Consider the following 23,826-nt stretch of genomic DNA (forward strand, 5'->3'; position numbering starts at 1 on the left):
CTTCCCTTCCCTTCCCTTCCCTTCCCTTCCCTTCCCTTCTCCTCCCGGGGTCGCCCCACGGCGGCGCAGGGAGGTAACGGCCGCGACGGGCGGCCCTGAGGGGCAGGTAGGTGGTGGGGTTAGCCCACGGGGGTCCCGCCGTGCGTGCGGCCAGGTGCCCCCAGAATAACGAAAAATAAAAATAACTGGGGGTGTGTGGAGGTGCTGCCCCTGTGTGTCTTGCAGGTGGGCTTCTGGAACCGCAGCGACTGGCGACTCAGTGACAAAATCACCCAGCAAAGCGGTGGCAAAGGTAAGAGCAGAAACCAGGCTCCCACATCCACACAATTAATTTGTAAAGAGCATTTTTGATAAGGGATGGTGTTGCCATTCCTTACTCATCAGGATCCAAAGATGCGTGTGCTGGACATTTTGTATAGCTTCTCCTGAAACGTGCGCTTGAGTCAACTGCATGTGTTTGCAGCTCTGAGGAAGAAGGAGGCTCCTGGCCCTTAATCCTTGTGTTTTTCACCAGTGAGGCTATATTTTCGGTTTGATTCTTTGGTCATAACTTCTTAAATTTTTTATTATGGTATGTGATTTTAGTCTGTCGGACTCTGTAGTCTATAATAATTCCTTGTGTTCGTAGCTCTCATTTGGAGGGAAAAAGCTGTCGCATTCGATATTCAGTAGGGCAGTAATTAAAATTAGAAAAATAGTCTGCAGAGTCACAGCGGTATTACCAGAAGAATTCTAGTTTTCTTCCTGGAAAGAGAAAGATTAAAGATAAATGATCTGTTTATATCACATAAAATCTTTGAGTAATACATATGTTATTATGTATTAGTCCCATCTATTCTCCCATTTACATGAGTTGATCTCAAAAAAGATACTACCTGTGCCTATAGAGCTAATCGTGTTTATGTTCTCTGAATATCAATGTCAAAACTATTCTCCGTATGTACTAAAATATCTCTAACATCAATGGGAGACACTTCTTACTGGTTTGTATGTCAAGAGGAAGTTGCTTTCTATAATGAACACAGCGAGATGTCTGTTGAGTAGGAGAATCACTGCAAAAGACTTCAGAGCACATATTTGCTAGATCCAGCCATTAGTGCTGGGATCCCACTCCTTGTTCAAATCTCTATTGTCTTCCCACTAGCTGGCAAGCACAGCCTGTTATTTCAGTCAAAACTGCAGGATCAGATTCTCTTGCGGTGTAATGAAGCCTGCTTCAACTTCACTGAGTTCAATGAAACGGCAGTGATTTATTTCCTGATCTTGGTACACAAAATATTCCCATTTCCTGGCATCCAGATAACTTCCCAGGCAGTGCAAATCAAAATCCAAGCTAGAATTTCAGGATTTTCTGCAATTATACTGTGTTCTATTCCCTTTGGTGTTCTGGAACTGTTTTTTTAATAATAATAATAATAATAATAATAATAAAGCCTAGGCATAGAGGTTAAGTGAAAGTCTCCATTTACTAACTCCAAAACAAACAAACAAAAAACCATATCCTATTAGTTTATCAGAGTAAGTGTATTCACACAGATGTACTTGCTTTCTTATGTCAATAGGTAAAAATGGACTAAGTAGTCCAGCTGGTTACAGGACCAAGTGACAGATAACACAGGATTTAATCCTGGTTTGCTGTGTGATAAACACTTGTGCTAGCACAGTCAAACTACCAAAGGAATATCCTATTACTGAGCTGTAATTGCAGGTGGGCACTTGTCTTTGTGAATTCTTCTGACAATCCTTGCCTTCATTTCTCTAGCATCGATAATATTTATATCAGCCTATTTTTTTGTGGAAAGAGAATAGTGTGAGAGTGAATTAGTAAATGTTCCTAGGAAGCTTTTAAAATACAAAGATTACAACTCTTATTTTCTTCAACAGGTAGAAATAGCTATGTATTGATTTATGCAGCTCATGTTGTGCCAGCATTTAGGTCCAGATTCTGGAGATAGGCTACCAATGACCAACCAACGTCATGAAGTATCTTTAAAGGACACATTCACAACCCGACTTCGCACATCCCAAGTCGAAACCATTATTAAAGTCATGGTTTAACCTTTTTAAAGCAGAATGTTATTGATTGGGCAGAATCACTCTTACATGATAAATGTTGCTAGCAGGTATTGCAATGTGTACAGCCCATGAAAAATCAGTGCTCCTTTGCCAAGTAACCAGCAAATCAAGCTATCAAGCAACGTAGGACAGATGCCTTTGTACACCTGAGTTGCCACTTCATGCCATGTAAAGAACCCTAAGGAGCTGTAGGCATCGTTTACCTGGCTAAGCAGGGTTTACAAGTACTGTAAGTCACTGGCATGGTATAAAAAACCTGAAGTGCTCTGATTGATCTAGTCCAGTGTGCTCCGCTCAAATGCCATCTTTTGCTTCTTGATGAGATTTCACTATAATCATCATTAGTAATTTTGCATACTTCACTACGTCTTATGAGTATTTAAATCACATTTAATTTCATGTCTGAGTATAACTTCACAAATGGGAGTAAATTGTATCTCTCAGTACCCTTACTGGGATCATGTCAGTGTATGCTTGTGCTGATTTTGTAGCGGTTGACAATGATGCAGGTTAGGAAAATAAAAGAGGACCCCCTTTCTAGCTAGTAGACAGGGTTCCTTCTGCTACTTCGTTTCATTTATTTCCTGCATTTCTGAAGCTCAAAATAAAAGCATAGTGTTTCACTGCTTACTTGGAGAAGCCAATGATGCATAAGTTAATAATTTTTAAAATGTATGTAGTTAGAACAGTGAGCTCCCTCACTGAGGAACTGATGAAGTTACTTATTTGTTCTCCTCAGTGTTTGGAGATAACACAAACCACATTTGTGGATCAACCTTGAACAGCAAATTCTGAAAGATTTGGCCTAAGATTTTTTTTTTGTTGTGATTTTAGGGCTTTTTAAACAGCCCTATCTTATTTTCCCCATACAAAAATTATATGGCGTATGTGGTGTTTCAGTGCTTTTGATTTCCCAATTTGGCCTTGATTTCCTGATTTGATAAGTGAACTGATTCACGCCTCCTGGAGGCCCATCCACTGCCGTTTCCCGTTATCTGGTGGTACGCTTACTCTCACCAGGGAATTTCACTGACCTTTGCTGTGACCCTACTTGAGCACAGCTCTTTTTTCTCTGTCAGGCTTTTCATGTCACCTTCTAGCTGCCTGTCCCCCGGTGTCACGCACAAACACACACAGAGGTGCGTGTGGGTTGGAAATTGTATAGCCCATTCGTGATCCTTGATTTATGTCCACGCTGTATTCCTGCTGTCCTCAGAACTCCTCCAAAGTGGTGCAGGGCTGGGTGAGTGAGGTTAGCAAATAAGGGCAGGAGGAGAGGTCAGCAGTGTCTCATGGGTCACATAGTCGCTGCAGAAAAGCAGGCGCAGCTGGCAACTGAGACAGCTGCTGGTTAGGAAGAAAATGGCCACTGAATTTGACATTACTTAATTAAGAGAGTGCCTTAGCTCATGGATCCCCTTGTCACTTTGCTTCTGTACGTTGTGGTAGTAGGGGGTGGGCAATTGTGCTTTCCCACTGAAGCTCTTGGCTATAGTAGCAGTCTTCTGTTTAGGCTCATTGAAGACCCAATTAAATGACTCTTTGTTTAGTGATAGCTGAAACAATGAAAAAAATACCACACAGGCACTAGACCACATGCAAATATGAACTATGGCTTGGCCAGATGGTGCAGGCACTTACTGGGATTCCCATACCAAATGCAACAGTTCCACGTATCCATATGTGCATGTAAGAAAGAGAAATAGCAAAACCGTCACAAATGCACACAAGGACAAATATTTGAAAGATGACCACAAAAAAAAAAAAAAAAGACTTTATAAACATTCTTTGTAAATTAACGGAGTTGCATTAAAAAAGTATCTGTCTCCGTTTTTTCCTTTTTAAAGAAAAATGATGTGGGATTTCAAAGTCTGCCTAATTCTGTGGGCCAAAAGATGCTGCCATTTATTGTAACCCACTGAATCAATCTTGTTCCTTCCATTCGAGGAGATGCAAATTAAGTTACTGAAAGGCCCACTGCAACCACAATTCGTAATGGAGCAGGTGTATTCAGAGGCAGTTCCAAGAGAGTGTCTTCTCTAGTTGTGGTTGAAAGGAAGATCCTGCACATCCTTCAGTTTCATTATGTTTGAATAAGTAAATGCTGCCTTTTGCAGTGTTCATACAGTGAATCAAAATTTCTGCTGTGATTTAAGAATGGTTTTCTCTGAATTCAAGAACACTTTTCTGGTATCCAATAAGCTTAGCAACTTTCAGTCTATGTGTATGAAACCTGTTGTTTCTCATATAACAAGAACAAAGGAAAACAAGTTACATCTTTTTTAATAAAATGATACTTTATAAAAAGCATTCCTATTTAACCACCAAGTTAAAGGTTTTAAAGAGAACAAGTCCACCGCTGATGATATTTGGAAGAATCCGTAGATGTTTCTTGAGGTGAGAAAGACTTTTATTCTGTAGTATGGTAATGTAAGAAAAGTCGTGAAGTTCTGGTCCAGTGAATTCACCAGGAATCTTATACTGATATCAATGTGGATTTCATACAGCTTTTGTCACTGATGTCAAGGTCATAAAGAAAAAGACTTAGCAGCAGTAAAATACTAACGATATTTTCTTTCCACTTTAGATAGCATGGACAATGCTTATGAGACATTACAACTTTTTTCTATTTTTAGGTTTCAGAAACAAACTAAGATGATGAGATCAGTGATGTGAGTGATCTGATGCATTTCCACTCAAATCAGTGAGATACAGGTGTGAAAGTCAATTAGAACTTACGCTTGCATGCCTCTGACTTTGATGCCATGCTTTGCAGAATGAAACAGAAGTTCCTAACGGCTACTTAAATTCACACTGAAAACTGATGGAGCTCGGAAGTGCGCAAGGATTAATGAAGAGGCATTTAACACTTCTTTACTTCAGACCATTCTTTTGTTTCCTAAAGCAACGTCAAAAGGTATGATTTTGTGGATGTAACTATGATACCTCTTTGCCTTGTGTGTTGATTTTCCTTTTAGTTTGAAGACGATGTCGCTGTGCAAGGTAGCCATGCCACTTTGAGGATCTTGCTTACGTATGTCAATGAATTCAAAGAAAAGACTACTGTAATTCATAATCCTCTCATTGCTATAAGTTGCTGGATAACTTCTGTTGTCATCTTTAGAGGCATTGCACCTCTTTAACTCAACAAATCAAAGAAAAATGTGTACCAAATCACAACATGTGCTTACTTGTTTGCTTGGCCATGTTCTGAACTCCGTTGTACTATATTTATCTATCTTATTCAAAACTGCTAGTATGCATACCTGTCTTTTAGGGGGCTTTATATGGTTAATGCTGCATTCTCATAAGAAAAACGAACACAGCCATATGCAATATGACATCAGTATCATTTGGTGGTTACCACACATTCACATTTCAGTAAAATGATACTTAAGGCTCTAAACCATAGTTCTGTACACTTGGTTCATTGAGAATGAAAACACAGAGTTAAACGAAGCTGAAGAGAAAATGATCAGCAAGGAAGAGGATTCTGGATGGATTATCTTTATCTATGTTAAGAGGCTTAAAGGCAGGATTAAAACAGAGGCAGTCAAAGCATGTGCATGGTTGCCAAACAAGTAAAATGGAATATCAGATCTGTCTAGCAGCATATTAGGCAAATATATAGGAAGGCTCATTAATTACCATATTCATGTTAAACAGTCTGTAAACAATTACTAGGAACCAAACATTATAAAGCATATAAAATCAAGAGCATGTCACAAGGCGAGAAATTAATGCTTCTGAATGTATTGACATACCTTCTAAATGTACAAAGTTAATAGGTAATGTTCTTTTGCCACCATGAGTTAACATTCTACCTCATACAGAGAATTATTTTTGTACTAGATTTCTGTTTTATCACTAGGAAGACATGCCCAAGTTATTTTCTTGTGAAATTTCTGTTCAGTATTTATTTTTAAAACAGTATTATAAAAGATTAAGAACGTCAATATATTTTTGTTGTGTTTTTATTTAGAGACACCAGGTGGCAGATAACACACTACTTCATTGAGCCCTCTCCCTTGATTAAATAAAAACCAAATCATAACACTAACGTGAATTCAATGGCAGAAAGAATGCAGCAGAAAACTTACTGTTCCAAAACATTTTGATGATAAACGATGACTATTCAGTGATCCACAAGGAAATATAGGAGAAGACAGCTTTATTGCTTCTCCTAGTAATAAAGAAACAGCAATCAAATATGATACCCTAAACCACCTTTAGGTATTGAATGTTATACCCTAAACTAACCTTGACTTGGAGACCATGGCCTCTCTTCAGGACTGTGTACTGATTTTGCTAGTGATAGGTATTTTTTTATTAAAACATTCACATACACACCCTCTGTCTGGAGTCCCATAAAGAAAATCCTTAGTTCTAAAGCCAAGGCATTTGCCTGAGTACTTTAAGCCCTTCCTGGTACTTTTCTGCTGGCACAGTGTATCTGTGGACTTGGATTTACTTGCACTTCTAGAAACATTCTTCCAGAAACAGTCTCAAAGTACCACTGCCCCCATGGGAGTTAGAGCCAGGCAATTTTTTTTTTGTCTGTTGTCAAGATATTGGAGTGACAGGAAGTACACCTCCCCGTAAAAAACAGTTTGGGTTTGGAAAAGCAGCTCTTCCGATCAATGCAATTGACAAACTCATTATTAGAAATGAAATTGTATCTGCAGAGATTAACATCAGGCCTAAAGAGGGAGATTATAGAAGAGTACAAAAAATGACTGAGTTGTTCTGTAGTTAACTAACCCAATGTTGGCTCAGTTTTACTAATAGTGAAATGCCAAGGAAAAGCGGCTTGTTCAGCAAGAGAAGGATGTACAACATGTACAGGAGACTTCATTGCTTGTTTGTAGATTGTACAAATGTTATGTCTAGATATAAAATACATGTGTTGGAAACAAAAGGTCTATACACGCTTGGATTATTAAGGAAGGGTTGAGAACGCACAAAGGGGAGACAGCATAGGTAAACAGCAGGATAAGGAAGGTTGTTAGACACAAGAAGACATCTTTTTAAAATGTTCAGTAATACTCCAAGAAAAAAAAAAAGTAGAAGGACACATAGATTCCTGCAGATTAGATGTAAGAAAACAGTAAGATTGGCTCCTTCCAAAAGGAATCAATGCTAATAATAAATCTTTCTTCAGTCATTAGAGACAGGAAGCCTTCCAGAATTCTGCTGTACAAATCGATAACCATGGTATTAACAGGAGTACTCAAAGAAAACATGCCACTGCAGAGAAGTTTGTAAACTATTTGAGTCAGTTTTCACCAGGAAGAAACTGGAAACCTTGGTGAGAAACTCACCAGTAGTTTCACCTTCCTGGAAATGGAAGGGATTTTGAAGACAGAGTGGATAAATCCGATAAAATGAACGGTAAGAAACCATTAGGACCAGAGGGAAGTTACTAGCAGGTGTGTGTAACTACACTTTTAAAAATGGAACGATACCCGTTGTATGCAGGACACCAAATAAAACATCAACTTGTAAAAAGAGTTGCATGGAAGATAGGGGGCCTGACAGGCTGAATACCTGGATAAGTATGATTGACTTGGTAGAAACATGACTTCATAGAGGAAAATTCTGCCTTACAAATGTACTGAATTCCCTGAAGTCAACCTGCATGTTGAAAAGAGTGGCTTGTATAGCCTCACTGCATGTACAAGGAACTCACCTGCTTGGAGCAGATAAGGGAATGCAAGCCTAGCTGCAGCATCTGGAGTATTTATTTCCAATCTCACATTACTTAACAACAGCTAAACAGCTGTTTTTCTCACCTATTCCCAACACCTTCCTTAAATACCTGTTTCTAAGTCATAATGCTGAGTAAAGTACAGCTCAGTCCCTCTGTAACCTTCCTTAACCTACTCTTTTCTTAACACTGTAATGTCTTACTTCCTCTCTCTCATGAGACAAGCAATACTGTGCTAGTTCTGGAAAGTGATTTCAAGGCAGAGGGCTTTCAAAGGTATATTTCTAGGGGGAACTGAAAGCATTCTAACCACTATAATTACAAACCCTCCGTTCCTCTAGTTGTAGCTCCACTTCTAGGTTCCTGAGAAAAGGGATGCTGCATGAATGTGCATGAATGAACTTAAGTCTCAAAGCCTGAAAACACCCTACTTGCTAACAAAGTCTAGCAGGTAAAGCAGAACGGAGATGTGCAGATCCTATACCAGACTTTCTGTGACAGGAACATTTTGGAAGGAAACTGAAATGTCTCTCTCTGGAGGCTCACAGGAATTCTGCACTGCTACAGACTTTTACCATGGAACCAACTCAGAGCTCAAACATAGTGTTATCCCTCTCATACTGCTGTGTTTCTACTGTTCATCTGATTGGGTGTCATTTTTAATCATGAACAGCAGTCTAAAATATGGGCTCTGCTGTATTGTGTGAAGATCTTATTTCTAAAAATCGTTCCATTTAATTTTTAGACCCTCCTTGTAAATTAGGGGTGCTGGAACCTTGACATCTTTTGATCTCCTGTGAAACCATCAAAAATCTGAGCTGTGGTAGGTCTCATTTTGTGAGAACCTGAACCCTGCTATTTGCACACAGCAAAGCAATGTTTTTCTTCCACAGCGGTTGGAATAAATTTCTCAGGACTCCTAATTTATTTAATCAAGGGCCAAGGGGTGGGGAAAATATAGCTGCTGCAACCCCTGTAGTTGTGGTTAGAAATACACTTCTAACTGGCAGTGGAATGGGACTGAGACAGCTAAAATAGTGGAACAAAAAGCAAAACATCAGCAAAATATCAAGACCTTTCAGTTTTTAAATGAGAGCCCTTTCACCTATGTTTTCTCCTCTCTTTAAGAGGACCCCATCTCTAAGGATTCTGTATTTAGACATATTATCTTCTGAGCACAGGAACAAACACGATTGCTCTCCCAGAAACACAGCCCTTTAGTAAACTAGCTTTATGGTTGTTACTGACACACAAATGCTGGATGTCAGCCTGCCTCTGTAGTTTCAGACACCAAGGGAATATGACACATCTGTAAGACACAGCTCATGTGCAAGCATGACCTGCTAAAACCCAAAATGTTCGGTGGCCCACCAAGTGGTAGACATGTGGACGGCATGCCCCAGTGTGGCTCGCAGTGCTTTAAACTGCCGGAGGGGCTTAGGGATACAAAGACCAATGTCCCCAGGAGGGCGGGAGCCGTCTGGAGCTGTCCTTAAGCAACGCAGTGCCCTGGCAGCCCGTGCCCCTGTGCAGGCACGTCCGTGGAGCTAGGCACGATTCCTGACACTCTGAATTACTGCGGAGAGTCTGTTTTGTGCCAGACAGAGACACATGTCTGCCAGCCGTGATTTTCTGTGCTTCATCTGCCAGCAGAGTGCTCAATTGGTAGCGTTATGTGCCAGTGCCTTCCCCGCCTGCACACCCTGGGCACATTTCATTTCTGTGCTGGGAACAGAAGTGGATGGACATTGCTGGCTTCTGTTCCCGTGACACACGAGCTTTGGGGGACCTGCAGCATGCTTTGACCAAGTCCCTGATCTAGGTGATCGGACCAGGTGTCCAGGGCTTGCCAGCTTACTCTTAACCTTTAAGCATCCAGCATCCCTAATTGTCAAACCTGGCTCATTCTCTGGGTGGAAAGCACTCCTCCCTTCCCTTCTCCAGCACACCTCGGCCTCTTCTCACAGGTAACTAGCGATAGGACTAGAGGGAATGGCCTCAAGTTGTGCCAGGGGAGGTTCAGGTTGGAAGTGAGGAGCCATTTCTTCTCAGAAAGAGCAGTCAGGCATTGGGACGGGCTGCCCAGGGAGGTGGTGGAGTCACCGTCCCTGGGGGTGTTCAAGAAGAAGTTGGACCTGGTGCTTAGGGACATGGTTTAGTGGGTGATGTTGGTGGTAGGGTGACGGTTGGACTAGATGATCTTGGAGGGCTTTTCCAACCATAATGACTGATTCAGCGAGCCCCACCATGTTCGTGCGCATCCACCATGTGGAGGAGCAAAAGGCAGAACAAAACAGCGCACGTTGGGCACATGGAACAAATGAGGCTCGCAGAACAAGTGAGGCAGGCGATCCAAAGCACTGGGCTGGCCTCCGCTGAGCGATTTGTAGCACCGGGCGCCTCAGCCGTGGCTCACGAAGCCCTCACCCCCAGCCCCCCGGGCCGCCTCCCGCCTCTCCCCACGCGGCAGCACGCGGGGGCTCCGCGCCTACAACTCCCATCGGCCACCGCGCCGCGCCCGGCTCCCGGCGGCGCCAGCCTTCCCCCCTTCCCCGAGCGGCCGCCGGGCCCACGTGACGCCGGCCGGCCAATGGCGTCGGGAGCTTTTTTTTTCCTCCTTCCCCCTTCCCCGCCCCGCAGGGCTGGTGCGGCCGGACCGACCTAAGATGGCGACCGTGGAGCCGGTGAGCGCTGCGCCGCCGCGCGCCTCCCTCCCTCCCCTCAGCCTCCTCCTCCTCCTCAGCCTCCTCCTCCTCAGCCTCCCCCGGCCGCCGCCGCCGCTTCTCCCCGGTGGGAGCCGGGGCCGGGGCCGGGGGGTGCGGGCGGCGCCGGGCGGCTCACGCGGCGCGGCGGGGGTGGCCATGTTGCGGCGGCGGCGGCGGCGGCGGGCGGGCGGGCGGGCGGCCCCGCATGGCAGCGGGCGGGGGGGGGGCGGGCTTCGCGTTGGGGTCCCTCCGCCGTCTGGGGGCACCCCGGGATGGGGACCCCCGGGTGTGGAGAGAGGGGGGGGTGGGGGCTCCGTCAGTGCTGCTCTTACGTAAAAATTTATTACCTTTTGTAAGGGAGGTGGTCTTGTGCTCCAGCGGGTTGATTCTCACGATTTTCCCCCCGTAACAAATAAAGAGCCCCGATTTTTACTTACGAGAAAGGTTGAAGTTCGCCAGCGTTTGTAAATCGCTTGACAGTTCTCAAAAGGATCGTTATGAGTCGTCCCCGCAGTGAGGTAAATGGCCAGCAGCAGCCTTCCCCTGCTCGCCGGCCGGGGTCGAGCGCTTGGTTTTGTGTCCAAAATGCGATCGTTGGGTTATGGCCCCCGTTCCCAAAGGTGAGGCCTTTGCGGCAGCTCGGTGCTCAGCGATGGTCGTGGAGCTCAGCAGGTGCTGTGGTAAATAACTCGGAAGTTTGATGGCCATAAGAAATTGAAGTGACGCTAAAGGCATGGCTTTGACTTTTCTTGGCCGGGGTGCTGGCACAAGCCTGTCTCCACACTATTGTCTGCATTGATTTTTACACAAGTATGTGATCGTATGTCAAACTAGACCTGGGGCCTTATTTAGCCCAAAATAATTAATTTTACTAAACGATTTCCCAACAAGTTTGCTTCCCTAGATCCACTTTATTGTGCAGTAGTTGCTGTGCTGCCCCAGTAAAACTAGAGGATAGGGAAACACTTAGTAACACAGGGGTTGGATATTCTGCTTTATTTAAAGTATACTCGAATTAAAGAAACAAATATCAGACGTACTTGTTTATTTTCAAATTTACTTAAATAATTTCTGTTTATTATCCTTTCAGGTGGCTCACAAGTCTCCTACGTACGCTTCGAGTTAGACCTACATTGTAACTGAGATCATAGATGCTTGATGTTGCAAAAATACTGTGCGATTTTCAATTGAACAGCTTAGTTGTGTGTGTGTTTGGGGATTTGATTACCATGTGATCACAGGGAGCATTCTTGCAGACCTTCAAAATCTGGACCTAGGTTTGTAGAGATGACTTTTTTAGCGAACGTGATAGAAGTTACTGCAAGAAGTATTTTGTGCAACTGCAAGGTAACCTCGATTCGCTAATTAAGTTAAAGGGGAAAATAGGCTAGGGAGTGAAAGAAAAGGGCAGTATCAGCTGTCCCTCTTAGCCCTCTGTAATGCTTCCCTAGTGTGAAGATGTATCTCTGCCAATGCAGAGCACTCATTAATGCATTTCTTTTTAAATGCAGGGTCCTGCTAAAATCAGCGATGTTTATAGAACGTGCGTGTTCTCAAATGTAACATGCATTTTATGTCTAGTTAAGAGGCTGGAAAAACCATTGAAGCTATTTAGGAACATTGAGACTTGAGGTTAGGGTACTGTAAGGAATTCCATGGAAGTTGTGAAGAACAGGAAGATTGTTCTAGGTAAATATAAACCCACTGCAGAGGGGTTTATATCCCCACTGCAGGGAAAACTTGAACCTCTGCACAACTGAAAGGTTAAGGCTGTCAGCTTATCTTGTGCTATCCAGATGATTGCTCTTTTAAGACTGTTCCAGATTAATTTGCCAGAATATGCAGAAGTGTCTCCTATTAGTGTGCTTGTATTTGTAGCCTTTGAGGAGTAAATGTGATAAGATAACACCGTGCAGAAGTCCACAAAGTCAACAACAAAACCAATAGTGACGCTTTAGTAAACAGTAGTTTACCAAAGGTGACTCTAAAATGTAGCCATGCAGAGGCTAACTTGCAAGTGGGGATAAATTGCGTGGAAGTAACTCAGATGGGAGCACCTGATCCCTTATCGCTCACATTGGAAATGGGCATCGCGCTTATTTGCTTTGTTTTGTGACAGTTACCTTTACACCTGGGCAAGTGCAGTTCTTAAGAACTTAATTCCCCATTTCAAGGCTAAGGTATGCAGGTGAAACTCAAGTTACGTATAACTTGAAAAGTGCTTGTTTATACAACTAGTCATCAATAGGTAGGGCTCAAAGCTAAACTGCTCCTTCTTTAAATGAAATAATACTACTTCTGAGGGGTTACAGACATAGTGGCGTAGAGCCTGGACGTTCTAGGAAGTTCAAAATAGCTCCTGAAACACAAGGTATGCTGAAAGGTATTTATTTTGTATTAGTGACAGACAGTTAGTATGTAAATTAAATGCAGGTCAGGTTGAACTTCAGACTTATTCTTAAGCAGGTCTTTCTGCTGAAGTGATGTCAGTGACCTGCTGTGGCTGAAATCAGTACGGTATTCAGGTGTAGTACAGTGAATGCTTGTTCCTGCATGTTTGTGAAATGCAGGATAAATGTATCTCGGGTGCTGGTTGAGAGTTTCAATAACAAGCTGACTTCCTAACTGTAAATTCCCTTTCTGACTGAATACAAAGCTTCCTATAGTACTGTAAAAGAAGGAAGGCGTTAGATGATTTGTAACCGAGATAAACATTTTTCTGAAAGCAATTCATGAACAAGTGTATTTCACAGAGCATATAAAATTTCAAACTTATTTCAAGCTAACGCATAAAAATAGCATATGAGACTGAATCGTGTTGCTTCTTCTGATACTACCTGCAGGTGTGGAGGGTATGGGAAATTTTGGTGACAAAATGTGACCCCTTCAGCAGCTTTGTAAAGATCAGTGTGAATTTTGAGGGGACATAGGGAAATCAGATGCAGGATGCTGGTAGACGGCCTGGAGCGTGAAAGGGAAATACAGATTTTAAAAGGGAATTAATGACTTTTTCCTCAATGAAATGAATCTTTCTTTAAAGCTATTTTTAAACTAGAAACTTTTAAGTAGCCACTCATTCCTAAAGTCCTAAAACCTAGTCTGTTTTAAATTGTTCGTGCTGTAAAGGTATTACAAGTGTGGTCTACAGATTTAAATGTGATGTGTACTGTAGGTGGTTTTTTAATGCCTGCAAATGACACTTTGTCATTTATTATATAGTGGATGTAAGACAGTGAAGTTTTACCGTTTTAAAAGTGTTTTTTTCTAGATGTGCAGAACAGTTGTTCAAATGAATAATCTTTTAAATAGCACTCAGTTTTTCTCGCATCCAGTGCTGTTTGTCCAAGTACCTTGTGTGCATTTCATGCTTTACAGTAATCGGGCATACCAGTGATATGTCCAGGACTTTGTTTTTCTTTTTGTGGTTGAAGAGTGATCTCCTAAGCATCCATATGCTATAAAATCGTTTTAAATTCATTTCTGAAAATTGATTGTCTTAGTTTTTCAGCCAATGTACAATTCCAGTTGGTTGTAAGGGTGGCTCGGTGTGCTCACAGGAATTTGGGGTGCTCTTGTGTCTGTTGCAGAAGTGGGGATGAAGGGAGATGAGAAGTTTTACAGATGGCCCTTGTTCCTCGAGTCACCTGAACTCTTCTCTGCATTGTTTTGGAAGCTTTTGTTTTCTTGACTGAGTGTCTCATATAATTTAGTGTTAGGTGTTACAAGTCATCTTATTCTACCTGTAGATTTCATATTCCAGTAGCCAGGGCAGCAGCAGTGTGCAGACTGGCATGAGATATGGTAGCACAAGGGCAGCCTGCTTATACAGATAGAAAAAAAGACACCGAAATGTTTTGATCTACGATGTAACCTTTCGACTAATTCCAGTCATAAGATTGTGAGTTACACGTTGAAAATCTGATGGATACTTTTAAGTATATGTAACCACTGTTTCAGAAGTCGAAAGGGCTGTAATCTTTCGCTGCTTTTAAAAGCCAAGATTATATTTTCTGTAAAACAAAGCGTGTCCTTCGAACTCTGGAGGAAGTGTGTGACTCTTCTACTTCAGTCTCTTGTTCCTGTCCTCCTGTACACGTGTTGCATTTCTGTTCTAATTTGGTGGGATGTCACTGTTAAAATCATGTCGTAATTTGTGTTCTAACAGTGAATGCCCTTCTAAAAATCCGTGGTGTTCTAAGTAATAGCGTAAGCTGTTAGGATAGTTGCTCCCTATTAGGCCTTGGTTATGTCATGCCTAGAATTTATTTGTCGTGGTGTCTGGAAAGCTATTTAACAGTGCTTAATTTGTTAGTAGGTTGCTGTTGGTACCTTTATGCCGTCTAGTAATATGCATACCACATAGGATTTTTACCTCTGTATATTCTTCCTAAGAGTTGGGTATCAGTCCTTCGGTTCCTGTTGCTCGTAAGAATACAGCGTTTATTTTGTTTTCTTACAATGCATACTTATTTGTGGGTGGGCTTAAATCCCTTTTTTTGTCCAGAATATTCGATATAAATAGGTCTCGGTTTTTGTACTCTGTGAATTGTTATCCTAAGTGCAGTGTAGTAGCAGTTATCTGCAGTAAGCACCAGGAGATAACTGACGTGCTTTTGGCCTAGACGCCTGCTGACCGGAACGTGCATTTCTCTTGTTCTGCTGGAAACCCTAAACAAGGAGGTGGAACCTCTTGGGTGTAACTTATCTTGGTTTAATGCAAGAAAACTTCACAGGCTTCTTCCACAAGCTGAATTCTCTTAACTTTCAGCAGGAATGCCTAGCAGTGCGAAGTGGCATCCTGCTGGGGCACGAACGTCTCTTCTAACTGGACTTCATGACCAACGCCTGTAGGTTGTTAAACGACCAGAATGAGGTCTGGGCAGCACCTGAAAACACGGGGTGAGACCTGGTAGAGCTAGTCGATTCTTTTAAATAGCCAAACCTGATTACGCAGCTTTTCAGTAAGTAGCCTTACTTCCTGTCCCCGTGACACGCACACCTTCCTTTGATATGTTGGCCATTATGCGCCGCGGAGAAGGAATGAGTAACAGCAATTAAAGCGACAAGTGTCAGAAGGCAAGTAACGTGCAGATACGCACAGTCATTAAATGCTGAGTAGGCGAATGTTTCATAGACTTCTGCAGGCTCATTCCTACATCAAAAAGCATGTGGGTAGTGAATAAATGTCACTCTTAATTACGTGCTGTATTGTGCGTGAGGAGCAGGATTGGCCGTATGAAGCTTTCCAGTTTAGCTGGTAGTGCTACCTGTTTTTATTACGTCTGCTTTAAAAGCAGCAAACCCAGTGATGGCTTAGCTTAATAGTAGACGCAAAGTCAATTTTAGGTTAAAAGATGCATTGGTTATGAGCAAGAGTAAAATATTACGAATGAATTTTAATCTGGAAATCCAGAAACTGCTGGCAGAGATGGTCTGGCTTTAAGTTAGTAGTGTAGCAACTGCAAGATTTCAAGGTGTGAGTTGTTAAAAATGGATACAGCATAACTTTAAGTGATGCTGTCTCCACAGAATCATTGAAAACGTGTGTTAGGTGCTTGCTTGGGGCTTGCTGTTGAATTTCAGTGCCTGGAAAGAGGTTGGGCGCAAGGAAGGGACTTTGCCAGTTAGTGAACTTGCATGCTTTGTATTTGATTAATGAGAAATGCTTTGCTGTACAAATATTTCTGTTTGGTCAGAATGAGGAGATAAATGCGAGATGAAAAGACATGGGAGCTGGTATGGTTAAATAGCTAAAAATCGTTTTCTGTTTGACAGCACAGGGAAATAAGTGGTAGCACGAATTAGCTGCTTTAAGCTTCTGTCTGGGACCAACCAGAAAGCTCTGCTTGCAGCTTCACACCTGTTCCCGAGTTTATGGTGTGTGCAGCTGTGCCTATCCTCAGTGGGCAGCCTGGTCCCGAAAAATTCCTCCTCCGCCTGGCTTTGTTCTTGAGGGGAGCTGCGTAATCCTGAGCCATGGCAGCAAGCTGTCATGTGCTGTTTTGGGCAAGAGCCCGAAATGTTCACCTGTGAAGGGTGACCATCAGTACGCAGGGCAGGCACTGGGGCTTGTCAGGTTCTTGTGTTACCTGCAGGTGCTACCATAATTCTTTCTAATACTGCCTTGTATTAAAAAATGTGAAATTGAGCATGTTCAGGGCTAATAATATATACATGGCGATAGTTTTGTATCGATTCTTTCAGTTTAGGTTGTTGTACTTCTAGAGGAGTGACCAGGGAGACATGAGGATCCACCCTTTGTATGGTGACAGCTATCTTCTGAGCAAATGTGAGTGAGATTTTCAACTGAAAGCGTTTTTTGGAAGTTGCTCTGCACCTGTCAGAGTCCTTGGGATGTAAATCTTCAGTGCAATAGGACTTCTAAATCAATTCTAAATATTAGATGTCACACTGAATGAAAACAAGCATTATCACAAAATCCTGTGTTTAGTTTACTTCTAAAACACCAATAAGATTCTTCTGATTTTTTTTTACACATCTATTTTCTCTAACTCTTCTAAGTCATAGATGGGGCAGCACTTAACCTGTAGTTATTGGTAATGTCTTGACCTCTTGTAGTATGATGCAAGCTGTAACTGAAAGGGAGGTACTGAAATACCTCTTAGGTGTATTTCACAGCCGCTGTGCATTGACCATCCCGTGTGCGCTTAAGGGAGAAGGTGTATATCTGATTGCATCAAATTAAAATAGACGGGGCTAACACTAGGAATTTTATTCAGATAGAGCGTCAGCAAGTGCTTCAAATTTTAATTCTTTTTTGCAGAGCTGTTTAGTTTTTTATAACACTGAAGATTTGACAGATTGCTTAACACTGTGCGTCTGTGGGTTTGTCAGTGATGGCTCTCATTAGGGAATCTTGAGAAAGCATTTCTTCTCGTAAGAGGCAGGAAACATTACTACCTGCCCCTTGTACTGAGTAAATCAGAGCAGTATCCTAATTGTCGCTGCCCCTGTTAGGCCCTTCTCATTTCAGTCTTTTCACTGTGAGCATGGGGGTGTACGAAGGCATTCTCAAATGTGACAGAAATTATGGTTAGCTTTTGAACTGAGATCTTTGCTAGTTAAACTAAGCATGTTTGGGTTTTCTTTCCCGAGCTTAACAGTGTAATTTCTCTGAAGTAAAACGTACTGCTGTGCTTAATTAATGGTACTTGATACATTGATAATGAAAGGAAAATCCGTGTTAAGCCAGATCTCTAGATGTGACCTGAAGAGTTTGCCAACTGGTCCTGTGAAGGTTAAGGAGTGTTGGTTTTATCACTTGAAATCCGTTCCACTTTTCAGCAGCTTCGGTGATGATAAACTGGAAATTGCTCCCTTAATTAGATGACTGATTTAATCCGCTAATTTCCTTAATCCACTCGTATGCTGCTTTATTCTTTTAAGACCACAAAGATTAAGTTCAGTTTTAAGTACTACTTTTGTATTGCTGCTCTAAGGAATGTCTAGAGTCTTTGGACCTGCTGTAGTTAATACTGGCTTATATTTATATATACCGAAGTGGTTTGTGTGCAGCTCGATGGGCTTTTTTTTTTTTCCTGGTAGCTGTAGGAAATGAGCTTCATTCCTCATTTCTTGTTGGCAATATTCTAGTGCGGACTGCAGATTAGGGAGAGATGACGGTAACTGGGGGAGCGTTGGCCTCACAAAAACGCTTTGTTTCCTGCTCTGAAGGAATGGCATTAGAATTTCAAACCTGACACGGTGGTTTCTCGAGTGACAAGCTTGAGGGGTTTCACATGCAAAGGGAATATATTATTTCACTTCTTTGTGTTAAAGTATATTTGACATCTCTAGTACTCTCTGGAGATTTGAGAAAATAATACATGGAATCAGCCTAATCTGTGGTAAAGCATATGTGTAATTAAATTTCAGTTTGATGTTCAAGAGCTAATAATTTAGACACGTATGTTTGGTGCCTGAAGCTTTGTTAGCAGTGATATTGAAATAAAGATAGCTACCTGCCATTTTGTATGATACCTGATTTCAGACCTGAAAGTTCTGGTCACGTCTCAGACTTGTAATAACACTTTTTTTTGCTAAATAAGCAAGGACTGTATGTCTGTTTCCAGTGATGCTTTGTCTGATCCGAAAATTCACATTTTCATTCTGAAACATGATTGTTCTGGGAATTAATTTAGAGGCGCATATTCTATATAACGTACCATACTGTGTATTCCTGAAATAACTCATCTTAATTTGAGACAGCGCTAAGTGTGTTAAGTAAACAGAGATGGAAACGAATGGTGTAGGAAGCAAGTCAATGGAGAGCAGAGCGTGAATTCGTGCAGCTAGTATTATTGGACCCGTTCAGATGGCGAAGAATAAAGGGATGCAAATTCTGCTGCTGTGGTGTGATTTGTCCCCCCCAGTCCGAGATGAATTAGAGGGAATTTTTAGCTTTAGCAGTCTTAAAGTTACTTGAAAGAACTGAGGTACCTCAATAAAAATTGAGAAGGGACTTATTAATCTCCTTTCTTCAAACAGGAAACCACTCCCAACCCTCAGCCTTCAGAAGAGGAAAAAACCGAGCCAGCACCTACTCAGGAGGTTGCCAGCCCTGAACAGTATATTAAGCATCCACTACAAAACAGGTAAATAGTACAGAAGCGTGACGGAAAACTTGCCAAAGATGGAAGAATGTCTGTGGCTTTCCAAATGTCTTGTTTACCTTACTTGTTTTCTAGCAGCATTTTGAGTGTGTTTTGAAGATCTTTGCAATGAATGAGGGTGTAGAGAAAATGTAATCTGATCCTGTTTGAATTTAGAGCCTTTTCAGAGTGCTACCATGGAAGTTGAAATCTTTTCTAAGTTTTCATACTGCAGCAAGGAACTTCTGCAGCAGATAGGTAATGAGAAAGTACAGGCTTCCTATTTAGGCGGAGGCAAGTGGAGATCTTGCTGCTTTTGTTGTCTGATACGTTTTAAGAAGCTGATGCCTGAGATGAAGTTATTGCTGAGCAGACCTGAAGGTCCTTCTGTTCTGCCTCATACTTCTGGCAATTAAGGTGCAGTTGTAAAGGCTTCTCATATTTCTTCTTGGGCTGGCTTCTTCACATCTTACGACTTTTCTCTCATTTAGAACAGGAAGTTGTAGAAACTGAGTCAGCCTAAGAGCTTATTATTAGCCTTGGATCATCTGCGTGGTTGGTGTCTGCAGTTACAATGTCATTACCTGTAGGAAGCTCAGCAGAAGAAACCCTGCGAAGTAGTAATGCATGCGTTTGTGTCAAAGTCTCATTAAAGAGAAAGCTGCAAGGTGCTTGAATTCTCCTGTTTAATGAGGAAAACATGGAGCGGCAGTTGAAAGTAAAGATGCTGAAAAATCTAAGCCCTCCTTACTAAATTCTGTGTTCAGCATGCAAAAACAGGTGCTTCTTAAATTAGTAAGCTGCTACTGCTTTATGACTTTGCTGTAGAGACAATGAGGACTTCTCAAGTACAAAGCTTCTTGATAAACCTGCACTTGGACTATCTTCCTGCAGGAAAGCAATCTCTTTAAGCTTAACAGGGTGAATTCCTTTAAATGTGCGCAGAAGCGACTCCAGGAGAACGTGTACACTTCAAGCAGAGCAGCTAGGAGGTAGTTTTCCCCAAACTGAAGTAAGCTGCAGAGCTGAGGAGCTGCTGTGGAGTCCTCAGTACTTACTGTTGATAAGTACTGCCCCGAACTGAGCATGCTGCCAAGTGGCCCCCTTACTCTTTTCTCTTCTGTAAGTGTTGAGCAAACGTGGAGAATCATGCTGCACTACAGTGCTGTGCTGCGTGCGTTTCATTTTTCCCTTATTCTCTCCTGTCTACTTTTATCCTTCCTATTTTTCCTGTAAATGCTTTGCTTAAATTGTCGCTGACACTGTCTTATAAGTGGTCACGGGGCTGTTACTAGAAAGTGGTAAACTTCTAAGACAAGGTTTGAAGTGTCAGGAAAGGCCACAAAACAACAGATTGACAGCAGGTAACTTCAGGAGTACTCTGGGAAGATAAATCCACTCTAGTGCTAAATTGAGTGAGCTCAAGACTACTGAAATGATCAAAATGAAAAATAAACCTGTTTTATTAAATGCCTCTTCAGGTATCCTGTTCCAGCATTTTAGACAGCGCTCTTTAGATTCTTAAAGAACATCTTTGAGTGTAAGGGTTCAGTTTATGCTACGTGTTGTACTCAGTGGAGATGATGTTGAAGAAAATGGGGGTGGAAATGTTAATTTAATCTTCATGTCTATAATTCTAAACTCTTGAAATAGAGCTAAAGTTGGTGATTTTGTACAGATGGTTGCCATTAGCAACGAGCTTAAAGCAGATTCCCTCTTTATGTTCTCCTAGTATATGAGTGCTTGGGAAACTTTCATGTCATATTTAAAACTATGGAATTATTAAAATTATGTTTTGTAACTTCCCTAAAGAAATTATGGGAAAGGGAGCTGTGTTCCTGGTTTGACTAGTTGATGGTGGTTTAGATCATAATTGGTTATTTGTGGTAGGAGACTGTAGTTAACCAGTGGCAATGAGGAGAAACATCTGCGGCTTAGAAGTTGAGTCATAGAAATGATCCAAAGGTATTTGAAGTACATACCTGAATGGGAGTGATCAATTCTACCATGATTCTTGTGACTTGAACACAAATACTGTTGACTTGCAGTTGGATTTGAGAACTGAGGTTTTTCATGTAGCTTATTGATGAAAATTGGCTTCCACGCTAATCTCTTGAGATTTGGATATAATAATACACAATACTGAATTTTATTTGTAATGCGCTTAAATTTCTAGATGCTATTTTTTTATGTTCTTTTCCCCTTTAGATGGGCACTCTGGTTTTTTAAAAATGACAAGAGCAAAACTTGGCAAGCAAATCTTCGTCTGATCTCCAAGTTTGATACTGTTGAAGACTTCTGGGCGTAAGTAAAGGTTTTGCAATCTGCACGCTGCTGGCATATATTAGCAAAGTTTTATACCAAAGTCAAAACATACAAAGAAAGTACTCCATTAGTTGCAATTCCTCGGATATAGTCTGAAATTTGTTTACAACGTTGAAGGTGGGGTCTTCGAACTAAGTGCAGTTGGAGAAGTTCTTTATTTCAAATGCACTTCGTAACGCTGATAACTGCTTACAGATGGTATACGTGACGTAAATAATACACACATGATTTTCTACATACTAACATGAATTTGTAAACTCATTAAATTCTCATAGCTGGCTCACCTCAGATATGCAAGAATTTCTGAATCTGGAGCATAGTGCTTGGAAGACTGAAAATTAATGGCATCCTTGAAAGAACTTTATTAGAGGTTAAAGAAGAAGCTACTTTCATTCTGAATTGCAAGTCTGCAAAAACAATTAGATAGGCTCAAAGAGCAGGAACAAAGCCTGTGAAGGGAGCACTGTGCTTTCCAAACGCTTGCTTCAGTTAAATTCAGGTGGCTGACTTGGAAGGTGTTGCCTTCCGAAATGATGGAATATGGGGAAAAAATCTGTGTAAGTGGCGTGAGACTGAGAATAGAAGAATGTACTTCATACTCTATCTTTGTTAGGTGCTATGTGCTACCTTGAGTGTTAGGGCTCCTAAGGCTCTTGTTGCGTATGTTCTTTCAGATGCCATCAGTAAGGGGGAGAGGGTGTCTCAAAGTGTGGAATAATTAAACTCATCAGTGAAATTAGCACCATCAGGGAAGAAACAGATGAAGATGTTGAACAAGTATCAGTGTAGTCAGAGGGAGAGCAGTGGGATTCTGTTCTTGCAACCAGCTTGTGCATTCCTGCTATGGGGGAGACTGATGGTCGTGTAAATAGTAATTTGCAGGGTATGTGATGAGAGGTCAGATCATTTAAGTTCATCAGTAAAGTTGGTTACGTGTAAGTTTTTGAGGTCATAATCAAGATCGCTCTGGAAAATTAAGGTTTTAGATAACTCTGGTCTAGGTATAAAGTCAGTCACCAGCAACTGAGAATTTATGCCTCCCTAGTGGTCAGACTGGGAATTAGGTGTGTTTTGGGGAGAAATTAAGGTTAATGTGAACTTAGGAGGAAAGCTGGTAAATCCCTAACTTGCTCTTTAAATTCCTGTGCCCGATTCCTAGTTGTTAGGATATCACAGTAATTAGTTTCCTTTTTAGCGCTGGACCATGACCGAATGTTAGTCGGTCTTGGACTGCAATTTGCTGTGATGCGCACGGGCCTTTTTCTGAAGTCAGACCTTAACAGTGCAGGAAACAAAAGCGTGCCACTCCTTGCTAGAAGAAGAGACTGTATGCCCTTTTGGCCTTTTTGCTCTGAATTGTATAGCTGTGAATTTAATTTTGAGTATCCTTTGGTTTGTTCGTTCAGTCACCTGTTCTTGCCGTTTGAGTTATTTCAATTTGAACTCTCAGACCTAACCTACAGTCTTCAACCAGAGATCAAGTTGAATGTTCACCTTAAAATAACTCTGCAGAGAGAGTAGCCTTAGAAGTGTACATTGTTATCCTTATTTCATCTATGGGTATAGAATATGCATGCACACAGAATTTTCTTTGTTGCCGTGAAAGTTCAGTGAGTTAAGCTTCTAATAATCGTCAGAAGGAAGTTTAGAAGAAGGAATGGTACTTCTGGAAAATACTATGGTATAAGAACCCAGCAAGTGCTGATAAACCAGGTTCCATTCTGCTTCTGTAAGCCCAGAACATCTTAGAGCTAATGCTTTTATACTGCTGAAAAATACTCAGGTAATAGAGTTGCGTCTGAAATAACTATAATGATGTTTAATTCTTGTATTTTATTGTTATGTGTCTTAATTTCTTCTTAAAATTTTGTATTTTAAAGTAATGCTTAGTTTTTAATCCTGCTTTTTTCCCTCCAATAGTTTATACAACCATATCCAGCTCTCTAGTAATTTAATGCCTGGTTGTGACTACTCGCTCTTTAAGGTATGCTTGCTAACCATTTTTTTCTTCAGTTATGGATATTGGTCGATAGTTTTCCAACTAAGCAAGACGCTGTTCAAATGTTTTGCTTCAGACATGTAGGAACATAGCTGGAGATGTCCTGGAAGTGTTAATTTTTATGATCTCTCAAACACATGCCCTCTGAAAATCAGATGGTTAGTCAGTGGTTCTGAAAATGCAAGTAATTCCTTTAACATGTAACATGAAGACTTTTTAATCTGCAGCTATGTTTGTCATCACTCTAGGTCTGTTTGTGTGAATAATTAAATCTCAATTTGTATGATGTGAAAGGATTTTCCAGCTCTGTCAGTTAATGTCACGTGAAGCGAGTTAAGATGTGTGAGCTCTATGCAAGATTGCAATGTTCTATGGTATTCTGCATGAACGCTACTAGCCAGG

At 41.5% G+C, this 23,826-nt stretch overlaps 1 protein-coding gene across 4 annotated transcripts in view; it reads left to right on the top strand.

The window, feature by feature from the left end:
- Window positions 1-53: 53 nt before the first annotated feature.
- The window catches only part of EIF4E (eukaryotic translation initiation factor 4E), a 31,232-nt gene continuing 7,459 nt past the window's right edge, over window positions 54-23,826 (top strand). The window contains exons 1-6 of one of the 4 annotated variants that reach the window (XM_083835614.1): window positions 54-106; window positions 226-292; window positions 4,853-4,993; window positions 18,997-19,103; window positions 21,309-21,404; window positions 23,346-23,409. In XM_083835614.1, coding sequence (XP_083691740.1) covers window positions 4,901-4,993; window positions 18,997-19,103; window positions 21,309-21,404; window positions 23,346-23,409 — 360 coding nt within the window. In that variant the 5' untranslated portion in view covers window positions 54-106; window positions 226-292; window positions 4,853-4,900. Of the gene's footprint in view, window positions 107-218; window positions 293-4,852; window positions 4,994-10,316; window positions 10,468-18,996; window positions 19,104-21,308; window positions 21,405-23,345; window positions 23,410-23,826 lie in introns of those variants that run through there. The other 3 variants (XM_083835615.1, XM_083835616.1, XM_083835617.1) reach the window with 3 other exon arrangements.

The sequence above is a fragment of the Anser anser genome (assembly GCF_964211835.1).
Source record: "Anser anser genome assembly, chromosome: 4".
NCBI lineage: Eukaryota > Metazoa > Chordata > Aves > Anseriformes > Anatidae > Anser > Anser anser.